This window comes from Camelus ferus, chromosome 12 (genome assembly GCF_009834535.1).
Source record: "Camelus ferus isolate YT-003-E chromosome 12, BCGSAC_Cfer_1.0, whole genome shotgun sequence".
NCBI lineage: Eukaryota > Metazoa > Chordata > Mammalia > Artiodactyla > Camelidae > Camelus > Camelus ferus.
The window spans coordinates 65,105,585-65,125,542 of NC_045707.1; the positions used below are offsets into that span (position 1 = coordinate 65,105,585).

At 46.4% G+C, this 19,958-nt stretch overlaps 1 protein-coding gene across 1 annotated transcript in view; it reads right to left on the minus strand.

Moving 5' to 3' along the window:
- MYRFL (myelin regulatory factor like) overlaps nt 1-19,958 on the minus strand; it is a 107,111-nt gene that overhangs the window by 12,841 nt on the left and 74,312 nt on the right. The window contains exons 14-19 of the mRNA XM_032493771.1: nt 8,211-8,374; nt 7,515-7,578; nt 3,959-4,044; nt 1,368-1,442; nt 1,230-1,282; nt 931-1,110 (exon numbers count right to left, since the gene is read on the minus strand). Of these exons, the coding sequence (XP_032349662.1) occupies nt 931-1,110; nt 1,230-1,282; nt 1,368-1,442; nt 3,959-4,044; nt 7,515-7,578; nt 8,211-8,374 (622 nt within the window). The remainder of the gene's footprint in view (nt 1-930; nt 1,111-1,229; nt 1,283-1,367; nt 1,443-3,958; nt 4,045-7,514; nt 7,579-8,210; nt 8,375-19,958) is intronic.

Consider the following 19,958-nt stretch of genomic DNA (forward strand, 5'->3'; position numbering starts at 1 on the left):
TGCACCATTGGCCCTGTTCTCTTACCACTGTGACAGAGATTGTGGAAACAATTAACTGAGAAGGAGTCTCCATCAGCTGAGTCCTGAAGTCTGATAAACAAGAGCCCTTTTTTCATCCACATTTGACGCATAGAGAGTCGAATACATTTTTTTGCCACATTAAGCCGCTGTGATCTGGGAGTTGCTGTTACCACACATGCTAATAGAGAAGCCACTGATATGCATATATTGTTACATTCGCATCATTAGCATCGTTTTAGACATTTGTTAATATGTGTGTACACAGAAGGAGATTTCTAAAAATGATAATAACTTAGTATACATTTGGATATATAGCATCTGATCTTACAGAGATCATTACACTTTTAGCCCTTGATCAAGTTTGCATAATTTTTTTAACATGAAAATTCGATTACTTAAAAGGCACCAGTGTGTGTGTGTGTGTGTGTGTGTGTGCGAGTGCGCGTTCCTAAGAAGAGGAAGAAGAAGGTATTCTGAAAGTGGAATGCCAACTTCGTGTTTTTCACTGACTTCAAGCTTGCCCTAAACTCATGAGAGTCCCCAGAGCCTTTTACATTTTGCCCTAGTTGGTTTGGGCAGAGAGCCCAGATGCTACATCATTTTTTAAGTTCCAAGTGAGCCAAAACACCTACCCATCCACACATAATTACTTCACTGTGTTACTCTTACTGTCTTGATTGGCAACAAGCAAAATGAGACCCTTTCACTTGAATCAACCAAAACTTCATCCCTGTGCGGGGAACTCAATATTATAAATGATTGCAGTTTGGGGGTATCTGTGTTTTTAAAGATCTTGCCGCCCCACAGAGAGGAGAGTGGAAGCCTGAACAGACTACCCAAGTGGATGCTGACAAGGGGAGAAAACCTCGGGTTCCAAGCACTAGCTGTTTCTCACTGAAGGTTCTTTACCTGCCCGCAGCCTCTGGTGGGGCTGCTTCTCCTCCGGCTGTCTTTGCACAGGACTGGAGAGGAGTATTCCTGTTCCCCAGATCGGGCAGCAGTAAGTCTCCAGACATGGCAGGATCTCACAGAAAGTGATTTCTGGTACTTGGAAGGAGGGTTGTGTGGTTGCAACGGATGCATTTGGTGCTGCAAAGAATTGGGCAGAGGGGAGGGGCGTGACAAGGTGGACCCGAAAGGCTGGTTCTTCTGTCGACAGTTCGCAGGAAACCTGGGCTGGCTGGAGGGTGAGAATGTGAAGGCCTTACCCGAGGGGGAGGCTGTGGGTGGCAGCTCCGGCTCCTGAGAGCTTGTCATGTTGCTGGAGGAGGAGGAGGAGGAAGTCATTAATGAAGGAGGACATCAAGAATTCCTCTCCCCAAAGGAAAACAAGACGGAATTCTCACCTGGAAGGGAGACCCGGGGTACATCGGTCTTGATCTTTTAAGCTAAGTATGTAAAGGGAGACGATCGTCAAGGCACTGTTCGAAAAATAACAAAAGAGCATGTTAGGTGGCAGACTGGACTCTAGTTAGACCTCACACAGCCAGCCAGACAGAGATTGGGGGCGGGGGGTGGCCCTGGCGACAGGAGCACCGTGGAAACCAGCACACTCTGCTCTCTGCCTGGGGAGAGAAAGTCCCAGTCTTCCTGGAGCTCAGAGGCTCCAGGCGTATTTGGAGCTGATGGATTTTTCCACAGAGCAGCCCCCAGTGCCCGCAAGCCATCTCAGAAGCAGCTGTCATGAGTGGAAGATCACAGGAGGAAGTGTGTGAGTCGCTGGAGGCAGCCCTCTGCTCCTTGCAGGAAAAAGTCAGAGCCAAGTTCACATCCCCCGCCCCGGCGGAGGGCGCCCGTGCCGGGAGATGAAAGGCCGCCCGGGTTTAGTCAGAGGTGGGACCAACCCCACTGGGCCGCTTCTGACGTCTTCCTGCTGCCTGTCTTCTCAGAGCACACTGCACCAAATTGGACAGAGGGAGGAAAAGGGCAATAAAGCATCCACTTCCACACTACATGACTTCAAAATAATGAGTATATCTTTTCCCCCAATTATCAGAACTTACAGATGCAAATGGAAGCCTTCCGGACAGGTTCTGAGCTTTGGGAAGCTAGTCCCAGTAATGCTCATACATCTAGACACTCAGCATTCTCTTTGTGGGGTGTCTTTAGAGCTCTGTCTACAACCCCGCTGTGTGCTGGGGCGGACCCGGGGGGACCTAGCTTGACCTCTTGCCGGCTTAACTTCACACCTGGTTCCCTAGACGTGGTTCCTCATTATGTGGCTCCTTCCCCATCAAAGGTAGTGGAATTAGCACCATGAAATATACACAAAGAAATGTGCCACACGTTCGAATTCCACTCACAAAGGAAGAATTCCCAGAGCGTTCTCAGTAGGAGCTGGTCACTGCCCAGTGGGCACATCCCTGCCCGGGATGAGTGGGGCTGAGCCCCAAAGATGCCGTCAGACACAATCTGTTGCGTCGCCCTGGCAACCGCTTGCTGTGGTCCAGTCTCCCTTACTCTGCTCTCCCACGTCCCCCCTCTCTATCTCCCTATTACTAATACTTAAATACTCTTTCTGGTTTGTCTCTGCCATGTGCTTCAATGCATGGCCCGGGCAACTTCCAAGCTCATAGAATGAAACGGACATCTGCTTCCTTCTTTGGGGTTTTGACCCTTCTCAGGTACACCACAGCCCAGAAAGAAGGTAATAGGCCTAACACCTCCCATTTCTGGTCTTAGACGTCAACAACAGTGGAATTCACAAGATCTAATAAGCACATTTAAAAAGAAATCTTTTTATGTCAAAATCAGACTTCTGATAAGCTTTCCATCAGGCTTTCATGGGAATCTGAGTCTTCAGAGAAGGCTAAGCATGTCTGCAAAAGCAGATGCTCATGCTCTCCTGAGTTGGGAATCCCAGCACAAGGCATGCTCACCCAGGAAGGTGAGAAAAGTACACGGGCTTCTAATGGGAAATCTGTGTAGTGGTGTCACCGAGCCGGGTGCCTCCCACAGTGCGCAGTAGAGAGAGAAAAGTTAAAATGCTGAGGGAGGAGCAGGGTGCAGAGAGACTCACACTGTCTCCCATAGCGAAGAAGCTGCTTTAGATCAAGGAGCTGGAAGCATCCTTGGAACCGCCCCTTACTGTGCCTCCAAGGATAACTGTCTCCCCTGAGCCACGGCCCAGAAGCAAGTCCCTTCCTACACTAACAAAGTATTTCTGGAGGGACAGATAAATGCCCCTTTCACCATTGGGTCATCAGACTGAAAGCAAGAAGGCATGGAGGACACAGGAAAGGTGACCAGGGCTCAGAGGATGAGCTGCCGTCACAGCTGCAGCACGAGCCTGAAGACCTGAGGCCTGAGAAAGTCCCCCCATCCCCATAAGGGACGGACCCCTCCCTGCGGAGGGGGCCTGGTGACGGACAGCAAATACCTCTGTGCTTACTGTACTGTTTGCTTTAACTGCCTAGTACATTTGCCTAGTACATTTGCCTACGACTTCACCATGTTGCATGTCTTGGGGTAATCTCCTGATCCCTTTGGTATAAAATCCAGAAGAATCCTAATAAATATGCATGTCCAGGGGAAAGTGGATCGTACCTAACTGCTTACTCACTCTTTCCCCCCAAGCGGACAGGAAAGAGAACACAGAATTTAAGATCAAAGTTATTTGCAAGACTGAAAAAGATACACACACCCTCACAGGCACACACATGCACACACGAAGGGCACAGTGAGCTGGTAAAAGACATTAGTTGATTAGAAAAAAAGATCACCCTTCGTCTCGTATCTAAGAGCAGAAAGCGCTTGCTTCTCTTCTAGTAAATGAACGGCTCCCTCGTCACTGAGCAAAATCAAAGGTCAGTGCCTGGTTTAAAGGGCTCCTTGTCTTCAAAGTAAGTAAAAAGTCAGTCCCCGGTTCGTGTGTGAGAAAAGGAAGATGGGAAGGGAAAAAGAGCTCGACATAGCACAGCACTGATGTTTTTCTTACCAAAAGGCCATCACAGCAATGAGCGTTATAACCAAGGTCTGGAAAACCCAGTTGGGACATGACTGGTTTTTTCCTGAAAAATAAACCTATAAAAAGATTCAGCAATGAGAAATGATAAATCAGTGACGCCAACTTTGAGAAGGACGCTTGAAGACCCAGCCCTGGGGGATCTTTGCTGCTGCCTTCACCCTACCGTCTGCCTCTCTGAAAACGAAGTTCTTTCAAAGCTTACCCCAAGTTCCCGCCTTCTCTTGACACACCAGCCTATGCTCCCTTCTCCCTGACGTCCTGCAGGATACTCTCGAAAAGCAAAAGGTCTTCAAGACACGATGTTCCAAATGCCAATGGAAAAATTTCAGGCATCAGGACAAGCCGTGGAAAATTATGGCAGGAAATGCTATTAAATACTCCTTAAATCATACACATTGTAATCCCATTCTGCCACTTTTTTTTTTTGGAGGACAGTTAGGGCTTGTGTCTTATTTATGTTTATACCCATTCAACAAATATTCATTAAACACTATTATGCGCAACACTATAGGGGATGTGAAATAATCCAGTTACACTGTCTAGGAAGTGGCTGAGACAAGCCTTTAGGACTGGTACACACTGGCATAAAAAACTTGCATATGAGGAATGAGCCAAGAACGACAGGACAGACACAGCTGTGCAACTGGTGAGGGATCCGGCTGCAGAGACAGGAGCGGTTTTCTGCCCACTTTAAATACACTGCTCCCTAAATATGAGTATTCCTACCGATGCCATAGAGTATTATGTTTGCTTCCTCCCGGGGGTACAGGGTCGGAAGGGAATTGGAAGATGGTGTTAGTTATGAAATAGTTTAAATTGGTCTTCGAATTTCTTAGGACTGTTTATCTGCATACAAAAAATGTTCTTCAGTGTAATAGTGGGGAGTGGGCGTATTAACCATACCCTTTTCAACAAGTACCCAAACCTTCAGAGCTATTATAACTGAGTCATCCGTAAGTGCAAATGGAAGCCACTCTGAATACCAGGGAGTGGGTGGTTTCTACCACTTCCGCATCTCGCTGCAACTGTTCTGAGGTTGCCCCAATAGCACGATGTACAAAGAAGAAACTCAATGAAATTTGCTGAACCGATTAGAATTAAATAGTATTAATCTCAGGATAAGAGCTCCCCCCTCCAGCCTACTCCCCAGAGCGGCCAGATTATTTTAAATCCCCGTGCTTTTGCTCAAAACCCTTTGCCCTTGTATAGGACAATGACCTAAGACCTGTGGTCAGACTTGGAGTCACGTCATCTAAACGTCATTGACCCTCATTTCCTTGTCAACAAACTAGGGAGGATAAAACAATACCTGCCTGCCTTTCAGAGTTATTCGCTGGACCTCCTTCAAGAGCACACAGCTAGTGAGTCACAGAGCCAGGATTTGAACCCAAAAGCATTTGGCTCCAGCATCTGTGCTCTTAACCCCAATGCTACACCGCCTCCCTTCTTCTGTCTGTAAGGAAGAGAGACACTGCACAACTGAGAAGTTACTGTCATTATTCGAAAGGTCTTCATGGCCGTACCAAATGAACTCCTTAACCCGGTGACCCAGAAACTGAGCCTCACCTCTGTGTTCAGCCTTATCTTCCACTTTCCTCCCTAACAAACTCCCACCTAGTCCTTCGAGGAAGCCAGTGCCAGCTCCCCGCCCTTGGCTTGTGTCTCTGCACCCGAAACCTCTCCTGCAGCTGCTGTCAACAGCGAGCCAAAGCTTTATGCCTCCCTGAAGACCCGGCCCCCACGGTACCCCCGCAGCACCAGGAGCTCCTGCCACATCCATCGCATCCGGGTACCACCACTGTTCTTTGTTCTTTGTGTTTTCTTCTGATCTTCCCTGGCTCCCTAAAAATTCCTTAGAAGAGGCCACTTCTGACTCCCACGGGCCTAAGACAGTGACTGCGAGAGATCTCTGAGCTGAACGGGAGCTCTTTAAGGTCTGTGTGAGTCCCTGACTCTGTGTCCACACCCCAACGCCCCACCCCACCCCACCCACCCCACGAACCCCAGACACTAAACCTCTTCATGTTTTTGATTTAGACTGTGAGCCTTCAGGGAACGGTTTCAGCCTGGGCTCTCCATTCCTACGTGTATTTGACAAGTATTTCTTGAGCACCTACTATGTGCCAGACTCTCCAGACACAGACTGAGGAAGGTAGACAGGGCCCATTCTCATGTACATTCTAGTTAATATTCTGAGAAAACTGCAAAATAAAGAGATTCTTTGGGTGCAAGATGGGCTACTGAGTTTGCACATGAACCAAAATGTACCAATCAGGGCCTCCACGGATACGGATGCAGCGCCCTACCTCCCACTGCAAACGTATTAGTTCAAAGAGCATCTTCCTGACACATTATTTTTGATGTTTTGTTCTCCTTTTTGCCCCTTAAGAGAGGCACGGGGGACTGAAACCATGCACACCTTGTGCGCACCAAGCACGCGCTCTACCGCTGAGCTGTACCCTCCACCCCTATTTTTGGTGTTTCGTGTTTACTGAGCAGCCTGGATGTCCTGGGCGTTGTGCTAAGGGCTTTAGCTCATCCACTCCTATCAGCAATCTTTGTAGGGTAGGTACTGTTATTATCCGCTTCCCAATTCAATTAAGTAAACTTGCTTAAGAACACATCTACGTACATATTTTATCCACGTATCTATGTTTATTGGTATACCGAGAAGCTTGCCCGCAGCGTAACATTTTAGCAGGTTTTAGTAGAACGTTAAACCCTTTCTGCATCCTCTTAGACTAGTTCAGTGATGCACAGCATGAGGGGGAGAGAGTAAACTGGGACAGTGGCCCCAACATCAGGTCAGCCTTGAACAGGATGTAGATTAAGGTCATAAGGCTCTTCCTCTGGGAAGGGCCCCCTTCGGAGAACTAGTGGGTCAGAGGGAGCAGCCTGCCATCTATGAATTGTGGCGGGGAGAGCATTGCAGCTTCTCCAGCACTGACACTTGTCTGCAATGGAGAGGGTACCCTTTAAGTTAATTAATGATTAGCCTTCACTTTTTACTGTAAATGTTGTCCGACTTGATGAAATTCTCTATTCATTAATAAGGCTGTCACATCTTACCCTTTGCAAGCAAGTCAATACCTATTCTCCATTTGCATATATAGCAGGAAAGATCAAAGGGGAAAGAGAGAGTTGAGGATTAACTCACATCCCTTTGGGATCTTCTGAAGCCAAAGATAAGGGACTAAGTCGAGTCAAGGCGTCCACACAGATCTTGCAGCCCAGGGTCACATGCACGTGACGGTTAACGGATTTCACCAGATGGGGACCAGATAAGCAAAAACTGGCAGAATAATATTTCTGAAATGAACGTGTTCTGCATCTCTAAAGTTCTCTTTGAAAAGCCAGTTAGTATCTATTAAAGGGATAATATTTAAATGCCAGAAATGCATAAGGATGCAACTGGGGAACCCATCAACTAATAGATGAAGAAAAAAATGCTTGATCAATTTTCCTAAAGACTGTTTTAAAAACAGAAAATATCATCTCTCTTTATTATAAATTGAAGCCTGTTTACCTTGCTGGGTTTTTTGGGAATGGTCCTTCTTGGAGAAGATGTGCTAAAAGCTCTGCTAAATTTGCTTTAAAAAAAAAAAGAGAAGGAAAAAATTTAATTATTATCCAAATGCCTCTGCAGGGGTTATATGAAAAAGGCCCAAGCTGTCACTAACACAGCAGTATGACTTTTTTTGTAATACGGTGGTAATTTGAAAAAGGAAAAAAATCAAGGCAATTGAGAATTCTTTTTGTGGAAAAGAACCTTAGTCAGTATAAATAATTGCACTAAGTGTTACATTTCCCCTTTTCTGAAGATTATACTCCAGAAAATGTGCATTTACCTCCTTAAGTAATAAAAAAAAACAGAGTAAGGTTTTTTTTCCCCCCTAAAGACCAAATATGGTTTACTAAATTTAGAAATGGCCACCTCTCGTCCTTAAAGGAAAGGCTACCCTTTTGTTAAAATGTAACACTTCCTATAATAACTGCCCTTACACAGATGCATTTTGCTTTGTTTCCTTTTTCAAAGCAGCAACAGAAAAAAATAAGAAAATTATCACGTAAAGCAACCGTGTTCCAAAACATTCTGAAATAAGTCTAGGGACTTAATTATCAGAAAGTAATGGTCGCTACTTGGCAGAACAGACCATTCAGATTGACGTAGTTACAGAAAGACCGCACTCTCTCCTTTGTCCCAGGGGCGAGCCCGGGGTACCTGATTGAGCTTGCTTCGCTGGCGGAGGACTTCCAACTACTGAGCCGCTTCAGCTGGGCCAGCTTTCTGTTCCATATTTCTAACTCTTCTATTCTTTCTTCAAGGTTGTTGGTTAGTTTGCAGAGCTGCTTCACTGCACCTACATTTTCCATAAAGATCTGGTCCTAAAAATGAAAATGGTACAGAGCACATAAATTTATAGTTTGAGACCACCAGGGAACTGTCCACAGCCCATTGAAAATGGCTTTACACACACACACACACGCACAGCACGCACGCACGCACGCGCGCGCGCGCGCGCACGCATAACCTCAAGTTCATTCAAGATAAATCCGGAGGCTTGAAACTTAAAGTGGTCTTGCTGGAGTGTGTAGTAAAACTACTTAGGTTCAATTTGCTATAAAATGGAAATATGTCCTCGTAATCCAAGAGAGAGAACAGAGCTGAAGGACGCTGTCAAGTTTGGAATCCAGAGATTTATTTTCAATGGCCATTATGCTATATTTAAAGCTCGTAAAAGGAAAGTCAGAACAGGCTTCTGGATGTTGATTTGTGTGTATATCACTAAATCCTCACAAGGAGTGACTCCGGTTCTGCCTGGTAAAATGTGCATCAAATTGCTTGGGTGAAGGAGGGAAGAATGAAGACCTGGGCTTTTCTCTGAGTTCTGCCCCCTTGCAGATGTGAGACCCCAGGTGAAATGTAAGAACTGCTCTGAGCTTCAGTTTCTTCATCTATAAATACAAGGATAACTCTTGAGGTGTTAATTTCTGTCTTAACATCCCAGGAGCTATTAGATGCAATTTATATTTTAGCTTGAACAAAATTTAAAACAACAACGACACTTAATTCCTTCTATTCAGAAAAAGTTGCTGACATATCAGAAAGAGCAAGAAAGAGGAGACCAACCAAAACAAGAGTGCGCCAGCTGTCCCTCCTCCACCCACACACTTCAGCTGTCACCGGGACGTGCGTGCCTGTCTCTCAGCCATAACAAGACCCCTGGAGAGCTCTCATCAGCCACCGCCATCCCGTGACCACGCCTCCTTTCCCCTCTCTGTTCACAAGTCCAGAAGGCCATGGCACTCTTTGGGGTTCACAGAGGCTGGTCCACTGTTGTAAAGTGATGAGCCTGAGGCCCAAAGAGAAAGACTGTTCTGTGGTTGGAGATCAAAGTCAGGGCTGTGTCACTTTGCGATTCTCATCATGCAAAACGAAGTTTTACGGGTTTCAAACACTGTAAAGCAGTCACTCGGAAAGGACTCAAAAGCTGAACATTACAGATCTGAGGCTTAGTTCATGCAGTTTAAAGGCATATGCACACTGGTGTAAAACACTGGCAACGGTAAGTCTATAGTCAGTGTAAGGATGCGCTAATGCTGTAATAGGATGGTGTGGAGATCACTTAACTCTAGAATAAAGGTTAAAGGACAAAAGTATTAAAAATAACTATAGCTACAATAATCTGTTAATGGTACACACAAATGCACATAGAACATATATGTATATATATAAAGGAATATTATTTAGCCATAATAAAGAAAGAAATCCTACCATTTGTGACAACATGGATGCCCTCAAGGGCATGATGCTAAGTGAGAAAAGTGAGACAGAAAGACAAGAATTATACGATATCACTTATACGTGGAAACTGAAAAAGCTGAACTCATAGAAACAGACTAGATTGGTGCTTGCCAGAGGCCGAGATGGTGGGGGAATGAGGAGATGTTGCTCAAAAGGTGCAAACTCTGTTTAAGGTAAGTTCCGGGAACCTAACAGCAGCATGATGACTAGAGTTAACAAGTCTATATTATATACTTGAAAGTTGGTAAGAGAGTAAATCTTAAATGTCCTCACCACACACACACACATACAAACACACACACACAAAATGTAATTATATGAGGTGATAGTGTATAAAGCCTATTGTAATAATCATTTTGCAATATATATGTGTATCAAATCATCATGTTGAACACCTTAAACTTACATAACGCTGTATGTCAACTCTATCTCAGCAACGCTAACAAGAAAAATTCAGCTGTGAACAAGGATAATTTGTTTAAATAAAATAAGTCTGGACATGAGTTGGTAGCTGTGGAATCTGAGTGAAGTGTATGCATGTGTTTCATTGTTATTCTCTCTGTTTTTGTATATGTTTGAAATGTTTCATTTAAATGTTAAAAAAATTAATAAAACAAAAAGCAAAAAATCTCTTGACAAAAGCACTCCTAAATTTTCTAATTCTGGTATAGATTTTCCTTCCCTTCTAAACTTGTTAATAAAAATAAGGCAGAAATCATTAAGATAAGAAAAACATTCTATGATTCTAAACCGTAGTCAATGTCATATGATGATTTACTGTGTTTAGGAGAAAATCTTATAGTATAGTTACATCTGTAATATTTCCAGTGGGTCACACGGCCAGTTGATGTCCACTCAGCAGTCCGACCCAGATTCCCAGCCACCATCTCTGACTCCTGTCCCCACAGGCAGTCCATCACCCCGGACTGTCAGTTCAACATCCTAATCTCCTGAACCTACCTATTTCTCTCCATCATCAGTGGCACTACCATACCGAATCATCTTTTTTATTTTTCTTGGCAACTGGCTTCTTTTTTTAATTCTTCTCCCTCCTCTTTTTGATCTTTGCTTGATACATTAATTTGTGATTTAGCTCAAACCAAAGCAGACCATGGAGAGTGATGTTAAAGTCCCCTCTAAACCATGACAGTAAGTTCCTCCTGCCACGTCTCCCACAGGACTTCAATGCTGCCTCATGAGATATGAGCGATGGCTGTGATTGTCCGGTGACTTGTCAGTAATGAGGAAAAGCCAGCTCTGATTTCTCCAACTCAGATTTGCCAGTGCCATGCATCTGCCAGGTGGATCCACCAGGCAGGAGGATAATTCATGTGTTTTCCTATTTAAGAGGAAATAAATAAAGGTGGATGGGGAATTTACTGCCACCTTCCTGATTGTAATCATGACCCTGACTTTATGGATCCAATGGAAAATTACAGGAAAAATAAATTTCTAGGACATTTTATGGGGATTGACTCTTATTAAAATACTTCTGACTTCTGTCCTCTATCATCATGGTGAAGTCAGTACCAGTATGTTCAAAACCACAACCTAGAATTTTCTGAAAATGTCCTTTTCTATGCAAATGGTAAGGGCTTTATGAGTTCATTTTAACCACAAATGTGCACCGAGATGCCTGAGGAATTTTTTCTAAATATCCAAGTTGCATGTAGAGGTCCGTGTTCATTAGGACAGAGAAGGGCACAAGGCTGGGTAATTTTGAAAAGCTTCCCCATCTGATGCCCCTGTTCATTAAGAATTATTTTGGAATTGAACCTAATTTGATTACTCAGCTCTGTCCAGTTATTATTAACCATTTTATTTTATTTTTTAAAGTATATTTATCCTTTATTTCTTTTCTTTTTTTTTTTTTTAATGGGGGTACTGGGGATCAAACCCAGGACTTTGTGCATGCTGAGCATGGGCTCTACCACTGAGCTGTACCATTCTGCCCCAGTTATTATTAACCACCTTAAATGGGACCCACTACCTCAGCTGAAATGTAACTTTACAATCTTGATCTAAAAATGTTGGAACCAGTGTGCTACCCATAACTGCTCGTTAGGCTAGGGGCGGTGGCGGTGGCAACTGCTTCACATCACAAAAAAAATCTTTCACCCACTGTTGAAAAGGCTTGCATTGGGGTCAGGGTATATACGGACAGAGGGAGCATTTCTTTCTCTCTTTTTCTTAACTCAAGTGTAGTTGATTTACAACGTTGTGTTAGTTTCAGGTGTACAGCAAAGTGATTCAATTATACACATACATACATATATATTCTTTTTCAGATTCTTTTCCACTCTAGGTTATTACACGATATTGACTGTAGTTCCCTGTGCTGTACAGTAGTAGGTCCTTGTTGTTTATCTGTTTTATATAAAGTAGTGTGTATCTGTTCATCTCAAACTCCTAATATATCCCTCCCTTTCCCCTTTGGTAACTATAGTCTGTTTTCTCTGTCTGTGAGTCTATTTCTGGTTTGTAAATAAGTTCATTTGTATCCATATTTTCTGAAAGGACACGCAGGGCAACTTGGCAAGTACGTGTGCCAGGAAAACCAGGGGAGGGGCTAGTGAAACCAGAGACATTACCCAGCGTAGAGTCTGCTTCTTGTTTAAGCCTCGTTTCACCACAGCTCCCCTCACACTCTGTGCTGTAAGCGCACTGGACCTTTGGCCGTTCTCTGAACATATCACACATTCCCTAGTCTCTGGAACCAGCACAGGCTGCTCCCTCCGCCTAAACCAGCTGTCTTCCCTCTCCTCCCACCTTCCCTTCATTTGGTGTCATATTTATCAGAGTTGTAAACCCCCGGAGGCAGGGCTGCCTCCTGTCCACAGTGGACTCTCCAGCACAGGGCAGTCACTCAGGACACATTTGATGAAAAAAATGAGTGAATATCTTTAGGGTGGTGATTCACCCCATGAGGCATGGAGATGTCGTAGCCCTGCTCTCCAGTGAAACTGAACTTCCAGTTTATTCTTTTACCCAAGGGTTCTCTCAAAAAAACAAGTCTATTTTCCCAATTTTTTTTTTTCAATGTTAGGAAGTGCCCATGGAAACGCAGGTGAATTAAGCAAAGAAACACTCATGTTTAACAGCCTTAGTGCAATGGGCTAGGGGCTCACTGGTAACCAGCCACGTGGCTTCCGCTCTGGTTATAGCCTTTCTGTTTGGGGAGAGGACTGGCTGAGGAAACAGATGAACATCCTTTCAGTGGCCCCCGAGGAAACATGCTGACTCTGCAGAATGCAATTTGCAAGGTCCTGGGTCCCTTGCGGGAGTGATGATAAATGAGCCCCAGCCCTGGGAGGCAGCCAGGCAGCGGGCTTGATCTCTCTTCTCTTTGGGAACGACAGCTTGTCCTCCGTCTGAAAACACTGAGAAGTTGAAACAGGCTCTTCTTTCTTTCCCAGTGAGAGTCACAGATGCCCGTGGCATTCCATGTTGCATGGACTGATGTTTTTATAATAAAACCATGGGAATAAAGCAGCCTGTAATTGACTACTATGACAATGATTATCAAAGGGAGAAATACTGTCTTGTAGCCAGTGGGTGTGCCTGGCAATTGTTTAGGCTTTGGATAAATTCAGCTTTAGATCTTTGTCCAAGAGTTTACTTTGTGGACAGCTCACCAGGCCTTGACATAGATTTAAAAGAAAAAAAAAAAAAAAAAAAAAAGAATCCTCAAACCAGAAAAGCACGCAGCTGAGATAGTGTGGAAGCTTAGAATTCAGCAGAACTTCCAACTGGCCCCTGGAGGAGATGGTTCCCTCCCATATGTATTTCTGTTTAAGAGTAATTTACTGTGGAAGGGCTTGGGTCCTCTGACTGAGACAAGTTCCCAGCTGAACTAGCACATGGCACAGTTCGTTGTCATTCTCTGATTTCTTGGCTTCCCCGGGTGACCAATGAGCTCCTTTTGAGGGCAGTGTCTTGTGACTCCCCAGGGCCCACTTAGCATCAGATGCATGCAGCTCCATATTCAATTAATGAACAGAATCAATAGTTCATTATCAAGCGTCTATGATGTGCCAACCACCGTCCTAAGTGCAGGGAGAAAACGCTTAGATCAGTGTTTTCTAGAGGCTCTCTGCCCTCATAAAGCATGTTTTCTAGGGGGCAAGTGGCCAAAGACAAGTAAACCACAAGTAAATAATACAGTTTTAAGTTGTAATTAGCACTGGAAGGGAAGCCATTGAAACAGAAAATAATTGTCACTATCTTAAGCCATTGGTATAGACTGGGTCTATTTTGTTTTAATTTTGAGAGCCCTGGGGGGAAAGACAAGATGGTAGCACCAAGTGGAAAGGTATATTCTCATCCTGAAAAAGATAAACTGGGCCGTACAATTCACAGAAGGAGAAATCTAAATAGCTAACGCAAGAAAGAGATGTACGACCTTATTACTCATCAGAGAAAGGTAAATTAAAGCAGTAAGATACCACTTTACCCAACTGGAGTTGAAAAATTTAGAAAGTCTGATAACGTCCATTTGTGGATGAGGGTATATAGAAGCAGCCAGTCTCATGAGCGGCTGTTACGAGTTGGAAATGACCAGCGATTGGTATTTCATAGAATTACAGCTGTGTGTGTCCTCTACCCGACACCTGGTGTCTGGCCCAGAGAAAACCACCCACAGAGGCACAAGGGGACCTGGGTGAGAATGTTCATCCCTGCAGGGTTGTGGTCAACAGAGTTGGAAGAGTCCATCACTGGAGGAGAATGGAAGGACACATGGCCAAGGACGCCACACATCAGACAGTGAGCAGATGTAGATAATTCAAAGAAATTTAAAACACATGCAAAAACCAACCCTAAGAATAGTCCAGAAAGCCTGCCTATCCAGGGATGTATATGAAACACATTAGCGTGGCTGCCATTGCTGTCGGGGGTTGGATGGAGGAGGAAATGAGGATGCAGAGGAGAAAAATTTAATAAAGGAAAAGCAGTAAAATGGGGAGCGTAGTGCCTCCACACGAAAGTCCCAATGACAATGACGGAAGGGAAAAGTCTGGTGGGAGGAAGGTGTAGCTCAGTGGTAGAGTGCATGCCTAGCATGCACAAGGGCCTGGGTTCAATGCCCAGTACTTCTGTTAATAAATAAATACACTGAATTACACCCCCCCAACACACACACACAAATCTACTGGAGGAAAAAAAAATGAAGGGGGTTTTACATCCTGACAGATACCACTCTCCGCCATAGTTACTTTTCTTACTCTTCAGTGCTCTTAGTTTGAGCGGCTTGAAGGCAGAGCGAGGGACCCAGAAAAGACAAGCCCAAGCTCAGCAGCTTTGTGAACAAAGGCCAGCAAACCCCTTTATCCCCCCAGGGAGGGGGCTGTTGTGACCTGGCCCCCCAGACCTCATGGATAAAGGTAGCATCGATCAGAAAGGGGCTGACGTATCCTTAAAGTTACATCTGATGCTGAAGTTCACACTCTCGAGCCAGTGTGCGAGATCCGACGGGTGGGTATTCTCATCGTCGAGACCAGAAGAGATGTGGGGAAGGCTCGTTTTCCTCCCCTCTCATCCAGCCCCTCCGCATTTCCCTACTGGGCCTCTCGGCTCACGTGGCTTTTGCACCCAGTGTTTGCCCACGATCTCCTTCGACCTTCACCCAACCCTTCAGCCTTCTCGGGGCCTCTCCTTCCCCTAAAGGCCCTTGCTGAAAGGGGTCCGCTGCTTCCGGGCTCTGCTCCTCATTCCACGTGAGCTGGCAAGCCTGCAGGGCCAGGCAGGTGACAGGAGACAGGCCAGGCAGGTCTCAGGGGTGGGGGGGGGGAGGTTGGGGGGCAGGTCTTCAGCACCACGTCCCCACATCTGGTATTTTGAGGGAACCAGAAATCCAAAATTTGTGTGAAGATCTAATTTTTAAAAGCAGGCAACACATTTGAAAAATTTTCAAACACCATGGGGGAAAAACAAATCTGCAGGCTGGACTTTTTCACAGGCTTCTAATCCGTGACATGGGTCCTCATAGCCTTTTCCTTGTTAATTAGTATCTTCACCCCTGCTTCTGCAGCTCCCCCTCCACCCCCAGCTGCTTTCTCATGGTCCGCGCTCCCAGCCACCTCTAGACACTGCCATCTGAACGTTCAGCTGAATTCTCAGACTCAAGATTGAGCTCATCTTTTCCCCCTGGAAACCGCTTCTCCTGCAGACTCCCTTATGTTGGTGGAACCACGTGTCCTCCTTCCACCGAGGTTCAAAAGCCCAGGCGTTGACATAAAAGTCTTGTGGAGAACCCACGAGGCGTCAGGTCCTGTCCTAAGCACCACAGGATTGACCCTGGCCCCGAGAAGCTCACAGTCCAGTGGAGGAAGAGAAGGGCAACACACTGCAAGGAACACCCTAGAAGATGTCTCTCCAGAGGCGTCAGGCAGTGTAGACGGGAGCGATCCAGGCATCACAGAAGTCATTCGTTCATTCAACCAGCCTATGTTGAATTTCTACAGAACTCTAAGCCCTGGGGTTCACGCCACTAGTACAGTATTGGAGACATAGTTTTGAAAAAAATAGAGATGGTTTCTGCTCTCACACAGCTCCCCGGGGAAATGGGCAAAGAACAAAGAGGCAAATAAACAAGAAGGTTTCAGTTAGGGACAGACGCCTCCAGGCTGCTGTGAGCGAGTTTGCAGCGCATCCCCGGCGGCGCAGAGGCCCAGCCGAGGGGAGGGTGAGGGCTGCGGAGCCGGAGGGAGCACCTTTTTCTAACTACTGCAGAGCACACTCCACCCTCGCAGTGGCCCTGAATCTCACAAACCAAGTGAGACCGAGCGCTGTGGAGACCCCTTTAGAGGAGGTGGTCAAGGAAGGGCTTGGCGCTGAGATCCATGTGATGAGATCATGTGAAGGGCAGAGAGCGCTCAGTGCAACAGCTCTGAGACAGAAACAAACTCTGAGCGTGAGGAACAGAAAACAGGGCGCCAGGGGAGGGGCGAGGAACAGGTCGTGTCGGGGGTGCAGCTTCATCCTATTCTGAAGGTCTCAGTTTATCGGGGAGGTGTTTTGGGGGGTTGGGCGGGCGTGTGAGTGTTAGGAAATGAGTTAGGAAGAGAAGATTCCATCCAGATTGTGGAGGGTTCTCACAGTAAGCCAGCGAAGAGCCAAAACTGGGGAAGGGAGGCTCTAGGATCAGAGGTTCGTTTTTAAGGAAGATGATTCTGCTGGCAGCCAGCAGGTTAGTTGGAAAGTTGTTACAACAGAGAGGGAGAAAAAGAATAAAGAAGGGAGATGACCTACAGGAGCTGGTGCCAAAGTAAGAAGAGCAGGACTGCGGATGAGAAAAGGGATGCCCTCCTCCCCTCTGCCACGCCCCCGTCTCCAAGGTCCACCACCCTCGCCCTTCCCTTATCTCCCAGTCTCCCCCTTGCTTTCCATCCAAGAGCCGCTGCCTAGTCCCCAGACATCCTCTCCCCTCCTCTGGACCGACGGGGCACTTTACCCCTGCATCCCATGGCCTTTGACATCTCACGTCGCAGCTTAGAGCTTATTCCTTGTGGACCGTCACATCACCCCGCTTAGACCGTCAGCGCCTTGAGGACAGGAGCCGAGTGTTATTTATCTTTGCATGATTCAAATAGACAGGTTTTTGCCACATTATGGCTGAAGGAAAATTAGAATCAATGAGCAAAAAGCAGCCACATACTAAGTTGTGGCCGGGTGGCTTGTGACGTGCGGTCTTAAACACACGCACACGGATTATTCAAGGATGAGCGATTCCGAAGACAAACCTCATCTTTATATAGACTCAGTTGTGAAATTTGTTAAGGTAGTTCCTACATTTACTGTGTACATTTTTCTTATACCAAATACACCTAATAATAGTAATGCTCAAGAAAGCTAACCACCTGTTCCCCAATAATCACAGGAACAAATTTTTAAAGTTGCCGAGTAAACAGATGGATGAACGAGCCAAAAGGCAGAACCCTGGTGGTCTCACGCAGGAGGAGACTAAGGTCCTGACTCTCAGGCCCCTTGCAAGCTCTCAGTCTCAGCCCCGAGCCCTCTCTCTCCATCTCCCACCACTGAGCTTTCACTGGGCCATGTGAACCATGAAAACTTTGAGGAGAAGAAGCAAATTGCTCCAGATAAGAGATTTATCTTGCAAGGTCAACGCTCCTGTTAAGAAGAGAAAGAGAAGTGGATTGACACCAGCTTTGGCCAACATCACTCATCTCCGGCTTCGCCTGGTTGCATGGACAGCCTGTAAAGGTCCAGCCATTCTCTTTCCCATTTCGGCATCAAACTGCCAAGTACATGCGGAAATGAGATAGCGATCATGGAGGGCAGCATTTCAACGTGTCCATGTTCTAGTCTGCGTTTTAGCTTCAGTGACAATTTCTCTTTAAAAATAGAGGCATTTGGGGGAAGAGATATGGAGCCCAGTGGGAGAGACTGTGTCTCAGCTGGATCTCCGCCTGTTACAATAGCACAGGCAGGAGGCCCAGGAAGTCCCAACAAAGGTCTTGCAAACAAACAGCCCTGGACGTGGCGATCAAGGCCGCCACGGCGCCCACGTAAATGGGGAGGAGTCCAGGAAAGCGAGAGGCTGTCTGTGCATCCTTCTTCTGGAACAACCAACAAAGAGTGTAGGACCACAGGGGGCCACATTCCCTGCGCTTTTAGTGAGAAAGAATAAAGGACATTCTGGGGAGCACTTGTCATGTAGAGGAGGGCTGCTCCACCGTGCTGACGTCTATGCTCAGAAGTGAGCCAAGGAAGAAAGCTGGGCTGCAGAGTGTGCAGGTGTCCATCCGCTCCTGGTGTTACGGACTCACTCAGTGACCGAGGCATCAATGATGTCACTGTGGGTTGTATCAAGGTCCTGTTCCTAAGAGAATTGCCCCTTTTCCACTCTGGACCCGTTCTGCTTATTTATAAACTCAGTGCCCCCTTGGCATGGATTGCTCGTTGGGTGATGAACAAACCTGGCTGCCTGGAACAGGAATGCCCCCCCACCGCTTCCCCAGCCCTCTGGGCTTGGCTTTCTAGGAATGAACTTGGGGTGTATCTTCCCCTGGGGAAGTGGGAGGATGCTGACCCTCCGAACTCCTGGTTGCAAAGTGTCCTGACTGTCTCTGTTCAACTCATCTGGGAATGGGGAAATCCTGGGCCAGGGGGAGAACTTCCTATTTTGCTGAACAGTGACAGTCAGAAGGCCCTGGGCAGGCGTCATCTACACAGGAAGCATAGCGACCTCTTTCCCGAGTGCTCTCGGGGAGGGCCATGGCCAGAGGCAAAACCCCAGGAGCCCCCCGCTTAGCAGCCTGGTGACACACTCCCAAGTCTGAGGCTGACACGGTCCCTGAGGCTGACGGCTGTCTTCTCTCACCCCAGGAAGGTTACGAAAATGCAGCGGGGTGAGGGTGACTATCTTACAAATACCTCTGAGTATATTTTATATTTAGGTAAATATAAAAGAGTTTATGTTTTAAGTAGACTATATGAAAAATAAAGTATTTTATTAAGAAAAATCCATTTCTGATAATACACTTCTGAAGAGTAGTAAGAGCTTAGGCCTGAGAGACACCAAAGAATTTCTTCTATCACAGATGGGGTCCTGGAAAGCAGGAGGCAGCAACTCGGCTTGTGCCCCTCAGCGCCTGAAGCCCAGGGCTGAGCAGGCCACCGGGATGTCGTTGTCTCAGTATCTGTTGCCCAAGAGCTTGTAGGTAGAAGACTGTGGAAGGGCCTGGCCTGAGAACATCCCCTCTACTTGCTGCTCCACAGGTGGCCTGCTGAACAGCAGGACTGGCCATACTGGCTTCACCTGGAGACTGGTTCAAATCGCAAGGTCCCAGGTCTCACTTCTTTCTTGCTAAACCAGAATCTGCATTTGAACAATTCCCCGCCACTGATTCGTGTTCACTTTGAAGCTGGGGAAGCACTGCCCCCATGAACCGACAAATTAGACATTAGTCTCCACTCGAACGTCTCTCCCGACTCCCGCAAAATCCCCGTGTCAGTCAGCCTTCCCTCCGGCATCCGATATAATAACACATCGTAAAGCTAATCGGCCTGAGAGGGAATCTGCAGACCTTGCAAGAGATACAGGATCTCACAGAATTAACAGACATGGTCTCGGAGAACCGCTCCAATCACAACCGAAGTAATCGGCCAGCGGGGAAATGGCAGACTTAGGCCCTCAACCATCGC